At 42.0% G+C, this 14,373-nt stretch overlaps 1 protein-coding gene across 1 annotated transcript; it reads left to right on the top strand.

Moving 5' to 3' along the window:
* The first annotated feature begins 761 nt into the window (after positions 1 to 761).
* DDX20 (DEAD-box helicase 20) lies at positions 762 to 6,836 on the top strand. The gene is made up of 11 exons (XM_075722540.1): positions 762 to 954; positions 1,040 to 1,134; positions 1,315 to 1,483; positions 1,756 to 1,870; positions 1,950 to 2,092; positions 2,476 to 2,614; positions 3,011 to 3,069; positions 3,775 to 3,857; positions 4,575 to 4,680; positions 4,767 to 4,868; positions 5,557 to 6,836. The coding sequence occupies exons 1-11, from the start codon at positions 762 to 764 to the stop codon at positions 6,657 to 6,659; spliced, it is 2,307 nt and encodes a 768-aa protein (XP_075578655.1). The 3' UTR covers positions 6,660 to 6,836.
* Positions 6,837 to 14,373: the final 7,537 nt, after the last annotated feature.

Genomic DNA, 14,373 nt, shown 5'->3' with positions numbered 1-14,373 from the left:
GTTGGTGCATGGCTGATGTTGGTGCATGGCTAACGTTGGTGCATTGCCAGTGTTGGTGCATGGCTGATGTTGGTGCATGGCTAACGTTGGTGCATTGCCAGTGTTGGTGCATGGCTGATGTTGGTGCATGGCTAATGTTGGTGCATGGCTGATGTTGGTGCATGGCTAACGTTGGTGCATTGCCAGTGTTGGTGCATGGCTGATGTTGGTGCATGGCCGGTGTTGGTGCACGGCTAACGTTGGTGCATGGCTGATGTTGGTGCCTGGCTGGTGTTGGTGCACAGCTAACGTTGGTGCACGGCTAACGTTGGTGCATGGCCAGTGTTGGTGCATGGCCGGTGTTGGTGCACAGCTAATGCTGGTGCATGGCTGGTGTTGGTGCACGGCTAACGTTGGTGCACGGCCAATGTTGGTGCATGGCTGGTGTTGGTGCACGGCTAACGTTGGTGCACGGCTGATGTTGGTGCACGGCCGATGTTGGTGCACGGCCGATGTTGGTGCATGGCCAACGTTGGTGCAGGGCCAACGTTGGTGCATGGCCGATGTTGGTGCACGGCACCCACGCGCCAGCCCCAGAAGGCGCGCGCCTCCCGCCCTGCCGCGCGCGGGAAGGCGGCCCCGCGCGCCCCCGCCAGCCAATCGGCGCCCGCGGCGCCCCCTGGCGGCGCGGCGCGGGGCGGGCGGGACGGGCCCGTCCGGCCAGGGCGCGTGCGCGGCGCGGGCTGAGGGCGCGTCTCGCCCGGCGCCGGTTCCCCCCCAAGATGGCGGCGGGCGGCGGCGGGGCGCCGGGCGAGGGCCGGTTCCGCACGCACGATGTGCTGGTGCCCGGCGGCCCGTCCGACTTCGGGTCGCTGCTGCTGTCGGCGCCGGTGCTGGCGGGGCTGGAGGCGGCCGGCTTCCACAGGCCGTCGCCGGTGCAGCTGAAGGCCATCCCGCTGGGGCGCTGCGGCCTGGGTGAGCGGGCGGTCCGGGCGCGGGGCCGGGCGCGGGGCTGGGGGCAGCTGGGGCCTCCGGTGACCTCTGTGGCGGCTCGTTCCAGATCTCATCGTGCAGGCCAAGTCCGGCACCGGCAAGACCTGCGTGTTCTCCACCGTGGCCCTGGACGCGGTGCTGCTGGAGAGCCCCGCCACGCAGGTGAGCCCCGGCCCGCCGTGACCGGTACGCGGGGCGGGGGGGGGCTTTGCTTTCTGGGAGAGGATCGCTCTTTTTCGTGAGGAAATGACGTTATCGCCTGTGAGAAATCACGACTCGACGCCGGGCTTTAATCTTTGGAACCGTTTTGCAGTTTTCTGATCTAATCCTTGGTCCTTACAGATTCTGATCTTGGCTCCTACACGAGAGATCGCCGTGCAGATTCACGCTGTAATCACAACTATTGGAATAAAAATGGAAGGCTTGGAATGCCACGTCTTCATTGGAGGGACTCCTTTGAGCCAGGACAAACTCAGACTGAAGAAGTGCCATATAGCGGTGGGCTCCCCAGGTACGGAGGTGCTTCATTCTGTTTTAGATAATACTTCATAGTACAACAACTGGTGCTTTTGAAATCTGGGTTCCTTTTTTTTAATAATAGGGGGTAGTCTTAAAGGCCCAGTGCCAGAGACATTTAGAGCAGGTATTTTTAGTGAGAGATTATTCTCAATGTGGCCTTTTCAAGGCTTATTAAAATTATTTGGTTTAAAAATTACAAAATTAATCATTGGAACCTTTGAATTAATATTTTTCAAGTTCCTTTTACTTGTTCTTCATATGTAGGTCGAATAAAACAGCTCATAGAGTTGGACTACTTAAATACAGCCAGTATCCGGCTTTTTATTCTTGATGAAGCAGACAAGCTTCTGGAAGAAGGCAGCTTTCAGGAACAAATCAAGTAAGAAAAACACTTCTCATGCATTTATCAGTAGATTAGATGCATATTTGTTATTCATTTCCATTTCTTTATCTCACAGTTGGATTTACTCTTCGCTGCCGGCCAATAAACAGATGCTTGCTGTTTCAGCTACTTATCCTGAGTCATTAGCTAATGCTTTGACCAGGTACATGAGAGCGCCAACGTTTGTGAGGTTGAACCCTACTGATCCAAGTCTCATTGGTAAGTAGAAGTTTGTTTATAGTGATGTTGTTATCAGTAGATTAGGACGAGTATACTAAAACCAAAACATGCACCTTTAAAATTTGTGATGCTTCATACTTTCCCTCCACAGGTGAGTTGATCAGCTTACAAAGTATTTGCTTCCAGTATGGATGTATTTAAAACATCAGTGATGAATGTAACTTTGTTTTTCCTATCAGTTCCAAAAATATTTCAGCCTTTTAAAAAAGCTCCTGTCGTACAGGCACATGTGCGCACATGTGTGCTTATTTAAATGTAAAGTCTTTGTTTTAGCTGCAGTGACGCATGTTGACAGCAGCATAGCGCTGTGCATGTTTTTATGGAAACCCTTAATCTGATAGTGTTTTTGCTTTCATGCTCAGGGCTGAAGCAGTATTACAAAATTGTGAATTCCCATCCGCTTCCGCATAAAACATTTGAGGAGAAAACCCAGCACCTGCAGGAGTTGTTCAGCAAGATTCCATTTAATCAAGCCTTAGTCTTCTCAAATTTGCATAGCAGGTAATAAATTTGAAATAAAATCTGTAAAAAAGCATGTTCAAAAGCAGTGGTTGTAATGTCCAGTCGTGGACAAGCTTATATAGACGTTCTGTAAGGTCTTAAAGCAGTGTGCAGGCTTTGGATCTGAAATACAGCCAGAGGAATGTGGTATGAAATACTGAAAATAAATGAATGCTTTAGCGTGAAGGTACCTCATATGCTGTTACAGAGTACAGCGAGACCTGATATCCTGTTGTCCTTTTCCATCTGCAAGGTGGCTGTTCTAGACACAAAGATGGAAGTGACAGTTTTGGAAAGTAGCCTTTGGCTGTAAAGAATAGCTTGTTGTTAAGAAATACACAGGGGTTGTTATGTCCGCGATTTTATTTATAATTTTCATTGTGTATATTCTGTCAGGGCTCAACATCTAGCTGAAATACTAACGTCCAGAGGCTTTCCTGCTGAGTGCATTTCGGGTAAGTCCATTCAAAATTTTGTGAGTCTATTGAAGTTGTGCTTAAATGTGAGCTAAAATAGGAAAATTAATCTTGAATCTTGGTTTGCATGGCCTCTGATTAAATAACTAAGAATAGCTTTTGAATCTTCATAGGTCTTTAGAACTTAAATAGGAATTAAGTTTTATGTTGAATAAGTTTCCTGTTTTCAAATATGTTTGAGTTATTTTTATGAATGTCTAGATGACTGTGTTGGCTTTTTTGTAAAGAGAAAGTTTACTTACATTTGCAGGGTGAAGCAGTGTTTCTTTGGAATGTTGAATTCGGCAGATGTTGAATTTAAATTTCTTTCATTTCTAGCGTCTCTATAAAAAGCTGATAGCTGGCACCTGATGTTTATTAGAAACCTTGAATTTTTACTTCAGTGTTTTCCATGGCTTATATGTTCAAGTAAAATTTGTCTGAAGTCAGTGTTGTTCAAGTGGGTTAAGTATCTACATAATTGGTTTCTCTTTAAAAACAAGCAAAATAATTATTTTTGTAATGGATTTTTTTATTTTCAAGTTTTTGTTCATTCCTTGTTTGCTCAGTTGGAACTGATGTTTGAGGAAGTTTCTCTCAACCTTATTTCTCATCTCATCTGCAGTTTTACAAAGCAGTGTTTTCCAGAATTTGAGGGGCATAAAACTGAAGAATGTAATCTGTTTCTAACTTTTGTCTTTCTAGGCAGCATGAATCAAAATCAACGACTTGATGCTATGTCTAAATTAAAGCAATTCCACTGTAGAGTTCTGATTTCCACAGACTTGGTGAGTTACTATTTTACAGCATTCATGAGTATTGTACATAAAGTTACTTCAGAGAATTAGATTTGACTTGGAATTGAATAGAACACAGATGCACTGGTAAAGCATGTGACTTGAGCACTGTGTGCAATTTATTTTCACTGTGAAACTTAGAAGTTGTCCCCTCCTCCTCAAGTGGCTCAAAAATAATTTTTAATTTATCTGGTTCTTTGCAGACGTTTACAGATATTTCAGAGTAGTAGAGTTACTTACTTTGGATAGGAGCTATGGGAAGGAATAGTTTGCTTCTCTAGTACAGTGTGCTCACAATAGTAACATCCCAAACAACTTTAAATAGAGTGGTGGTTATGCTTTAGGCACTTCCAGCTCTTTCGGGGTTGATCTTTTTTTCTCTTCAGTTGATTGTCTGAGGTCCTGTCATTAAAAGATTACTGCTGTTGGTTTGAATTTTTTGATGCTGGGGGGGAAACACGCTTGCTTGTATTTGATACATAGAAGGTACAAGAAAAATTGTCCCTAATTTTCCTGGTGGCAATGCAATATGCCTGTTCTACATGTAATACTGTAAACTCGCTGGAAAACTGTAGGTGCTTTATGGTGTGTTATAACAACTACAAGTTACTATATGAGCGGTTACTCCTAAATATGTTGTGTTTATTTAAAAGATCTGTTCAGCATATTCAGTTACCTATCCCCTTCTCTCCTTCTCGCTTTCTCAAGACATCTCGCGGAATTGATGCTGAGAAAGTGAATCTGGTTATCAACCTGGATGTACCTGTAGACTGGGAAACATACATGCATCGTATTGGCAGAGCTGGGCGCTTTGGTAAATACAGTCACGTGGATTTCTTGAGCTTGCACTAGCTTCACCGGCTCTCGTTAGGTAATTACACGTTCTGTTGTGTGTCACAGGAACTTTAGGCTTATCCGTGACATACTGCTGCCGCGGAGAGGAGGAAAACGTGATGATGAAAATTGCTCAGAAATGTAATCTTCAGCTTCTTCCTCTACCAGGTATGCTCTGTCCTATGAATGCAGCTGTTGTTTTGTTGGCTGTTTTCTGTTTATTCAGAGCTTCAGACGAGCCTGCAGGGAGCTGACATGTATCTTCTCTGCTGAAGTTGCATTAATTTTGGTACAGGTTTTTCATACTCTGTGCTAATGACTACTTGTGTAACTGCTGCAGTTGTGCAAAGCAATAGAAAATTAATTTAGTGCATGCCTGTGGATAGGGCGACAAACTCTGCCTCCAGCTGTTGCTTAAGCAACCGCATAACTACTTGGATTTCCAGAAATCTAATAGTAAGCCTTTCTCAGGCTGTAAGATACAGTAGGAGAAGTAAGGAAGGAATAATTGAAACAGCAGAAAATTTGCTATCCTTGCTTTGCCAGAAGCTGTTCTGCTAGAAATACAGCTTCTGCCTTCTTAGATAAATTCTAATTTTTTACCTGGTTAAGTAGGATATGAAAAATAGGTGACAGGTAATGCAGTGCTGCTTGTCTTGATCAACTTTTTGATGCCTTCCATGAAGAAAATGCTGTTTGAGCTCTTCCAAGAATTGAAGGGGTCCGTTTGTAGCCCTAACTTAACATGTCTTGACATCTTATCTGCGATTTTGCAAAGCTTTACGTCAGTACTCGGTTGAGTTCTAGAGGGAAGGATGCACTTAATTGAGTGCCTGCTTGTTTCCCTTTTGTGCAGAGCCTATACCTCCTGGAATGATGGATCAGTTTGAAGATGGGGAGGTAGAAGTCAAACCTGTTACACATACAGGTGCCTCAGTGAATTCTGACACTGTGTGTCTTAGACCAGAGCAACCAGTACTGGAGCCTGTCCAGAATAGTTTTTCAGAGGCACCTCAGCCTCTTTCTAATCTTCCAGGTGATAATTCTTCTGTAGAAAGGCCAAAAAAGGCTCCAAAGCAAAAGCAGATTAAAAAGTGCACAAATTCTGCAAATACAGACAAAAGTAGCAGAAACTCCCAAACTTCCAGTCGCCACACAGAACAGAGGAATCAAGTCAAAACTGTCTCCAGAACGGATGGACAATATAACACTCAGCCTCCAGATGAGGAGGCCTTAAAAAAAAATCTTCCCAGAATTCCATGCTTGTCTTCTCTCAAAAACCAACAGAACAATCCCTGGAATTTCTCAGAGTTTGTTGAAGACTATGAGTATTTCATTAAAGAAGGGTTGGAGAGAGAGGTTGAAATTTTAAGGAGCTATTCAGGCCCAGGAGAACAACGTGAGCTCCCCAGAAATGGTGGTGTGGAGTGGAAAGATGTGGAACATAATACAGAGATGGTAGCAAATGGTGTTGCGTCTGGTGACAGTGATGGTTCATACAGTTCCAGGGCTTCCTCCAATAGTAGGGAGAATAACTCGTGCTTTGAAGCATTTTCAGATACACAGGAGAAGAATGCTGTTCCCACAGCGCGTCAGGGTCATGCAGGCTTCTGTCCTACGCCAGAGAAGCCTCAGCAGCTCTCGCAAGTCCCAAAGCAAAATCAAGCGAAAAAGAAAGTTCTGAAACAAAACGCTAAACAAAAGAAAAGCCATTACCATCAATTCCCTAGTCCTCCCATGAGAAAACCTGAAGATGACTGCTCCTGCAGCTCTTGGGATGATGGTGTTCCGTATGAGGCTTGGAGTTACAAAAACTACTGGAAATCTTATTATCAGGCATGGCAAAACTACTATGCTGCAGCGTCTTACTATAGGAAAAGTTACAGACAGTTTAACTGGATGAATGCCTATCACGTCAACGCAGTCTATCTTCAGGAACTGCTGAAAAGTGGTGACTGATGTCATGACGCTGCCATTAGGGACGGGCTGGTTGGTACCGTGAATGGACGCTGTCTGTGAAAACGTAACTGCTGGTCTACGAGTACACTGACAAACGTGAACGGACCTTGTTTAAGATTGGAGAAAAATGTTGTCTTTTTCATAAGTGAACTATGTCTAGGTAAATGTTTTACATGCGTTCCAGTCATGGTGTTACAACAAGTTGTTAATAAAAGGAAATGAAAGACAGCTGGATGTTCAGTTGCAATTTTTACAATCCAAAGTAAACGAAGATAAAAGGCAGCCACTTACATGTAAGAAATCTCAGTAAGGAGAAAATACAAACCAACCCCAGTTTCATTTGCTTGACTTGTCTTCCATGTGACTTTTGGGTGAAGATGAATTCACCATAAGACTAAATAGTCTGTTTATAGTTGGAGATCATATTTTCCATAATTCTCTTATTAAACATCAGGCACTGATTATATAGCAGTTAAGTGGCAAAGTGATACCTGCATCTCAATGCCTGTATTGCTAATTTAAATCCAGTTAATTAACATTGTTTAAATAACATTTCTATAGCTAGGTGTATGGCAAGCTGTGCAGTAGAGGACGCTTAATTATGTAGAAAAAGTGCAGCAGTCATAATTGGTCTGTCCCTCTGGGTGCAGCAATATCAGACTTACCACACTTACAGGAAAGCTTTAATTAGAAATGAAATTGCCTATTAGTACTAAAACTAATTGGTATTTCCTGTTTGGCTTGCACTGCTCTGTAGGTAGCTGTCCTGAGGCAGGAAAAGGTGGGAGTACCGGCTGGCTTAGGGTATTGACCCTAGGTTGACTCTCTCCTAAATTTGAAACTTCATCCTCCAGCTTTAGTATGGTTGGGATCATAGAGATAGACTTCTTCAGCTAGTTTCTTTGATTTCTCAGTTCACCTGAGCAGGTAGTCTGTTGGTTTGTTGGGTTTTTTTGGTTTGTTTTTTTTTTAACTTGAGCAGAGTAAGGCTGGAATTTTCTTAGTAAAACCACTGCTTGCTACCTACTATGAATCGTACTTCCAAGGAGACTTGCTTCTTTAATTTGGTGAAATGGATGTCTTCAGGGATGCTTGGTTGCTGACCTTCAACAACTTTCAAAGTAATTTTGAGAAATACAGGATGTTTTCACTCAGCTGACGTAAGTCACTTGCTGCTTGAGTGTTCCTAACATTCTTACAAAATTCCCTGTGCAAATCCTGTGGTGTCCCTGGCAGCACTTCCGACCCCTTTGTGCAGTGGTGGGTCTAACCTTTATACCACGACATTCAGACTCTCCTCACTGTACTGGAGAATTGTAAGATTGATTTAGCTCATGAGTAGCATGGAAATATAGCACGAAGTGGGCACCAAGGATGCTGTCCTGCCTTGGGTGGGTTTGCGGCTTTCCTGGCAGCCGGGGCAATGGTGGCCCCTAGTGAGTGTCAGCCTTTACTGCAAGAGGGAAAAGTGGTCTGGAAGCTCTTCTGTCACCTCTAACTCTGTGGGTGTTAGAAGTCACCTAGTAAGTAATTTCAATTTCTGCCTAAAGAATTTTGAAAATTTTAAATAATGCCTCTCAGTGACATTATGATATGGTTAAGATGAGATCAGCTCTACTTGTTTTGCCGTCGAAACAAGTGAACCCTATCTGCAGTATAGAATGCAAGGCTTCGGCCTAAAGGGAATTGTCAAGATGAGACTGCCTTTTAAAAGAAGGGCATAAGATATGCTCTTTAAATATAATAAGTCTCTCGTTAGGGGTATTATTCTTTCTGTACTTCTTTTCCTGCCTTACTCCCTTTGTGTCACAAATTATGCCAGGGAGGGGCCTCGCCTTGATTTTGTCAGCATAGTTTGGAAAGGCCAAGACGATATGGTTTTGTTTTCAAGATTACTTTTGTTGCAACTCTTAACGTTCAAAAGGAGGATGCTGTAAGAGATGCACTTAGGTATCTGCATTCTTGCTCTCCTGTAACATCTCGGTCGTCTTGCTGCTTTCATTAATGGTTGCTTGGGTAAGAGTTATTTAGCATTGAAATGCAACTCGAGTGCCTTAGGCCAACACCCAAAGTTCTCCAAAAGAACCTCCCAGAATTTTTTTTAGAAGAAATCTACAGCATCATCTTGGTATTTGTGGCACATACTCTGTTTAATCCAGATTGGATACATCAGGTACAGCAGTGGCACAAGACTCAATACTGTAAATGATATACAAGTTTCAACATATGCACTACAATTCCAAAAGAAGACAACAGGAAACTTGGTTCTTCTAGAAAGTTGTTCTCAAATGAAGCTACCTGCAGTTGTATACAGTACATTTTTGTATCGGTCCTCTGATGTTCGTAAGCAAAGCCCATTTATAGTACGAAAATAGAAAATAATAAGGTTGAGAGCTTCTTATAACATAAAACTCCTAAAGAAAACACCATTGCATTGGAATGACTTACTGATTTATCAAAAATATACCGTCACACGCATTTTTGTAAGATACTTCATTGGTCCGAGGAGCCCGTGGGAGCTCCCAGTCATAGTTGCAACAGAACGGAGAAGAGCGTTCGATATGGTTGTTAACTTCTCACCCAGGCAGCCGTGTGACTTCTGTGACTAACACTAGTTTAGATCAAAATGAAAAGAAACACGTGCACACATATACACACAAAGTAACAGACTATTGACTGAGAATAAAACTCAAGAAGGAATTTTCACAAGCTCTTTGTCACCTGGTCTTTTGACTGATCCACCTGAAATTTTTCTGGCACAGTTTTTGCATTCTGAATGTAAGTAGCAGTACTTTTCTGGTATGCTTTCTCAAGAGTTCTCTATGGTATTTTGTAGGTGTTCATGAATCGAGCTTCACTTATTGAAAGAGGAGGTATTGAATTCTATACAGCTTGTACAATTGGCAAAGAGGTGAAATGACTTCTTCGAGGTCACTTAGTGATTCATCAAGACAATCGGGAGTAGAACATAGGTTCCTGATGCTAACTCTCCTAGCTCTAATCAGTGTGCACACTGCCTTCTGTCTGCTTTTAAAGTTTTATGAAGCTTTAAACCATTATGAAGAGTGTTTATGGCATCATTAAATGTGAAGCCTGAAAACTTGAGCTCTGAAGTCATATATTTAGTGCAGTTCCTTAGAGTGTTGGAGAAAAATAAGTGATTTAAAAAAAAAAAATCAATTAAGGTATATTTGATTGGTAAATTATGTGGAAAAGGTATATTATTCACCTAATTTTAAAAGCAGAATAAAGTCTTCAGTTCAAAGCCACTGATGTTTGCAAGCCATCTGTGAATGCTGACTTTGTAACTCTGCCATAGTCCGACATAGAAAAAATATTACGGGATCCAAGGGATGTTTGCAACCCGTAAATTAAATGTGATTTTTAGTATACTGAATTTGCTCTACAATACATGTAACATACAACATGTTTACAACCTCTTTACTTAAAAAAGCAAAATATTTGAAGAAACATTGCTTTCTTTAGCTGGTATTAATCTGATTTTCATGCACACCCCTTAAGCTGTCTAATCTAGAATGATAAATGCTGGTTTGCAGTACTAGTATATTATCAACTGTTTTAGGTTAAACAAGTAGCATTGATTCAAATTTAGTATTTCTGGCAACTGTAAAGAAGGATGTATGGATGTATTTTGAATTACCTGTTAACTTTATTCCACACTAAAGCCACGTGTGTTACTTAGTTTACCTTTTCCCCATTTCACTTTTAACAATGCTAATTGTTTGACAGACAAAAGTAGTCTCAGGGATAAGTATTTGCTGTAGAAGGTTTTATATTCCTCTTATGCTTGTAGGCAGCTAACTTGCAATGTGGAAAGGAGAATAATTTAAATGGTGCAAGAGAGGAAAAAGTAAGGAAAATTATGGCTGAACAGCAGGGGGAAAAACCCTTGACATTGGGATCTGCTAGCCTGGAATAAGCGGGCCAGGGAAGCGGTGGGAGTCCTTTCCTTGGAGAATTTTAATTCTAATCTAGAGAAAGCAATGCAACATATTGCAGTGAAGGATCTTGTGCTAGTGGAGGATGGATTACATTTTTTAATTCTTTAGTTTTTATGTACCAAGATGTGTTATCTGTGGCCTCCTCTTTATGGGTGCCCTTAAGATTTTTAAGGAAAAGGAAAGTAAAAGGTGGATTTTGGAAAGAGTAGATGGAAGTCAAAGCCTAGACATGAAAGGTATTTCTCATCATTCTTTGCCAACTGGGTGCAATTCATTCTATTAGCAGCCCAGTGCCAGGTGAGAAGAGAGTAAATCTATTAATAGAATATGCTGAAAGTCTGTGAAAATATTTTTCCCTCAGAAAAGACTTTGGAAAGGAAATAAAATGCACGGAAAAAAGTGTTGCTCCTTTGATATTTTAAATATTGCTTTATGAAAGACTGAAAAAATAATCCCCTTCCACTTGCTTTTTGTACAAACAATCGGTTTTTATCTTTTTTTAATGAACTTTTCTAAAACTATAAAAAGTTGTGAGGAATTAGGGGGAGGGGGAAGGCTTTTGAAATGAACTGCCGACACACTAGTGCCATTTTGGTGAGCAGTCTTGCTAATTGGGCTGTTTTGTACCGCCTGCCTTTCAGAAAGGTATCGGGACTAGAACCTACCTATGTTTCTGGATGCTTCTCCTGGAGGCAGCCCACACCTGAAGAAGCCGCCTTCCATTTGCATCAGGAATGACCAGGATTGCAGGGGTATGTGCTGGTTTTTGTATCCGCATCAATGTATGTGTGTGGCCCTGGGCATGCATGGCAGTGGGGAAGGGGAGAGGGATGCTGGTAAGACAGGGCAGTACTGGGGACTGCTGGAGAGAATGGTCCAGATCCTTCAGTTGGAGTTCTGGCCTGGGAATTTTCAGGATTGACTTGGCCTTATCTCAGCAATGGTTTATAAGTTGCTATTTAAAGATTATAAAAGAGCCTTGCAGTTTAGTAAAGCTAATTGCCTCCCTTTATTGTAGGAATAAGTGGCTGTAGCACAGTTCCCATGCTCTTCTGTGCAAATGCTTTCCCTTCTTCCCTGCATTTCTTTTGAAGGATGCTATGTTATGCCCTACCAACCACTGATACGATGGCGATAGGTTCTTGTCTTTGCTGTTTCAATGAATGCACAGTGCTCATAATGAGGATGTAGCTGTGTTGGGCAATCCAGGGAGGTTTTGTACAAGCATATTTTCAAGTACTTTTGGAAGCATTACTCAGTCTACTTCAAATCAGTCTATAAAGGGAGCTAATGCTTCCATTAAATATATTTTTAGCCCTGTTCCTCTAGGCTCAGACTTCCTTAATTTTGTCTGTCTCTATCCTCTGAGAGTCTGTGCTGAGGTACTGACTGCATGGGGCAGCACCTGCTAAGTTAATGGTAGAAGAGGCAAGCCACATATTTTTGAGCAAGGATAACAATGATTCCTCTTCCGTGGAAGAGAACAAAGGCCATGGCTGACTTGACAATCTGAGCCCAAGAAGCCAGCCAGAAACCTCAAGGACTGGCTTCCCTCCCCCCCCCTTAAAAATGTTGTTGATGTGGTTTGTTTTTTTTTTTTTTCCCCCAAAAAAAAGCATTTTGATTGATAGCAATTAAATGCACCAATCGTGCTTTAGGCAAGGGCTGCCCTGATTGCTATTTACAGATAAAGAAATGGGTGCAGAGAGATGAAGTGGCTTGTTTACCACTCCACGGTAAATCAGGAATAAGAAAGGCAGCACCGAGAATCCATGTTGAGTCCCTGATTCTTTGTAATCGTTTACTCCTGCGGATTGGAAGGAACACTGTACCCTATCAGCACGGTAGCATTTAACCCTCGTTCTGTGCCAGTGTAAATGAGATTGCAAGGTGGTAAGTGGTGGAGAGCAAGGCCTCTGATCTACAAGGGTGAGGGTGTTCAGATGGGGAGCAGATGATGACAAATCACAAAATTAAAGCAAAGGAAAGATTAAACTAAAACATCAAGAAGAACTCAATAATGGTAAGATTAACTGCAGTATAACCTCCTACAGGAAGCAGCAAGGGCAGAGCATTTTAATCATTTAAAACAGGACTAAACATAGTTTTGGGTAACATACTACAGCACTGGAATAAATGACTATAAGCTGGTGCAGGTACTGAAGGCTTAGCCATAGCCCTAATATTCCTAGAATGTTGTAGGTTTCTAAGGAGGGTATTGAGTTAATGCATCAGCTGTCTGAGTCCACTCTATAGACTAATAGGTTAGGAGTGGTAACGAAGCAGATTGCTAGCTCATTTGTTTAAGTCAGCATGTAGGTCTATTAATCTATCTATACATGTATGTGTCTGTATTTATTTATATGTGTATGTGTGTATATGTGTATATAAATATTACATCAGGATAGATTATGACAGATGTTTAAAAAAAAAAAAGTCATCCCTTTGCTGAATCAGCCTCAAACATGCTTTGAGTAGTTCTTTTAGCTCTAATGTTGGTAGAGTCACTGTTCAGAAACAGGACACTTGAAACGTTTCCTTATTATCTACAGGCTGTTGGGGCTAGGTGCGTCGCCATTCGTGGGTGTGTACAGGGCCTTGAAGGGACGTTTGTGCATCACCTCGGTAATTAGCCAAACAGTGTACGACAAGTGAAAAGGTGGGTGACGTTGTTCCTCACTCTGCCCTTCGTGGATCCTGTCTGTTATGAAAAGGCGACTTGAGAAAGGCAGAATAGAAGAAAAAGGTTACTCCTTTTTGGGGGTGGGGGGCGAATCAGTTATGTTTCAGGACCATGTATTTCCTTACAATAAATCTTTCCTAGAAAGATCTCCGAAAGAGGTGCTAGGGCTGACCACAGCTTAGTTAGAAGTATTGGCTTCTTGGCAGTACCACAGTGTTGCTTCAGTTTTTGGTTGACTAGAAGTGCGTGACTTTTCCCAAACTAAGTGTAGAACTGCAAAAAGAAAATGCTGTCTGTACCACACTTTATCAAATGTTTTCCAAACTCCAGTACTGCTTCCCCTTCTCAAGTGGATGCGTGCTGTAGGTCCTGTGCTGGGACTGGAGAACTTGCTAACCTAGCCTACACCCAAAATCAGTGCAACCCAGAAGCCATTGATGAGACAACTGGAGCCCTAAGACTGTGAAAAAGCCAAATACCTCTCTGTCCATGCAAGATACTTGGCTCTGGGGTTAATTATTATCAAGTATAGATCCAGACATTATTTGGCTACTATTTACAATGGGTTGTATGTCCAGTGCTAGCAAAGAAATGTATATATAGAAAACAAAAATAAAAAAGCATGGGCATACATTACAAGAAACCTCTGTTGGACTTATGAACGCTTGATGCAGTTGAGTTCAGTGCTTTCTCATTCTTTGCCATTTGTGTGTACAGTATTAAAAAAGAATCCTATCTTTTTTTTCCTTTTTAAAAATACAGAACTGGTAGTCTAGTCACACTCTTACAAGTAAGTGATAACAAAAATATAAAGCAGATACCCATGTGGGACTAAAACTCTACTAAAGCCTGTCTTTTTTTTTTTTTTTTCCACAAATATGTTTTCACAGACAATAATTAGCAGACAAACACACTGTTTGCAATTGCACTGTATTGACTTAAAAGGCGGATACAAAATTGTCTAAATAAAGAATGCCATCCAGGGTGAAATAGTTGTGTGTGTGTGTGTGCGTGTGCACATGTATGTGCTGACACATGCTTGTATTTTCTTGCTGCGCACCCAATCATG

The sequence above is a fragment of the Pelecanus crispus genome, chromosome 17 (assembly GCF_030463565.1).
Source record: "Pelecanus crispus isolate bPelCri1 chromosome 17, bPelCri1.pri, whole genome shotgun sequence".
NCBI classification, from domain to species: domain Eukaryota; kingdom Metazoa; phylum Chordata; class Aves; order Pelecaniformes; family Pelecanidae; genus Pelecanus; species Pelecanus crispus.
This window is presented reverse-complemented; position numbering and strand designations above follow the sequence as displayed.

What these genes read in the sequence shown, in the direction of transcription:
- DDX20 (XM_075722540.1), top strand. Translation starts at nt 762, where the DNA reads ATGGCGGCGGGCGGCGGCGGGGCGCCGGGCGAGGGCCGGTTCCGCACG. An exon ending in GCTGGGGCGCTGCGGCCTGG is followed by an intron (nt 955 to 1,039) that starts GTGAGCGGGCGG and finishes GGCTCGTTCCAG; the next exon opens with ATCTCATCGTGCAGGCCAAG. An exon ending in TTCTGATTTCCACAGACTTG is followed by an intron (nt 3,858 to 4,574) that starts GTGAGTTACTAT and finishes CGCTTTCTCAAG; the next exon opens with ACATCTCGCGGAATTGATGC.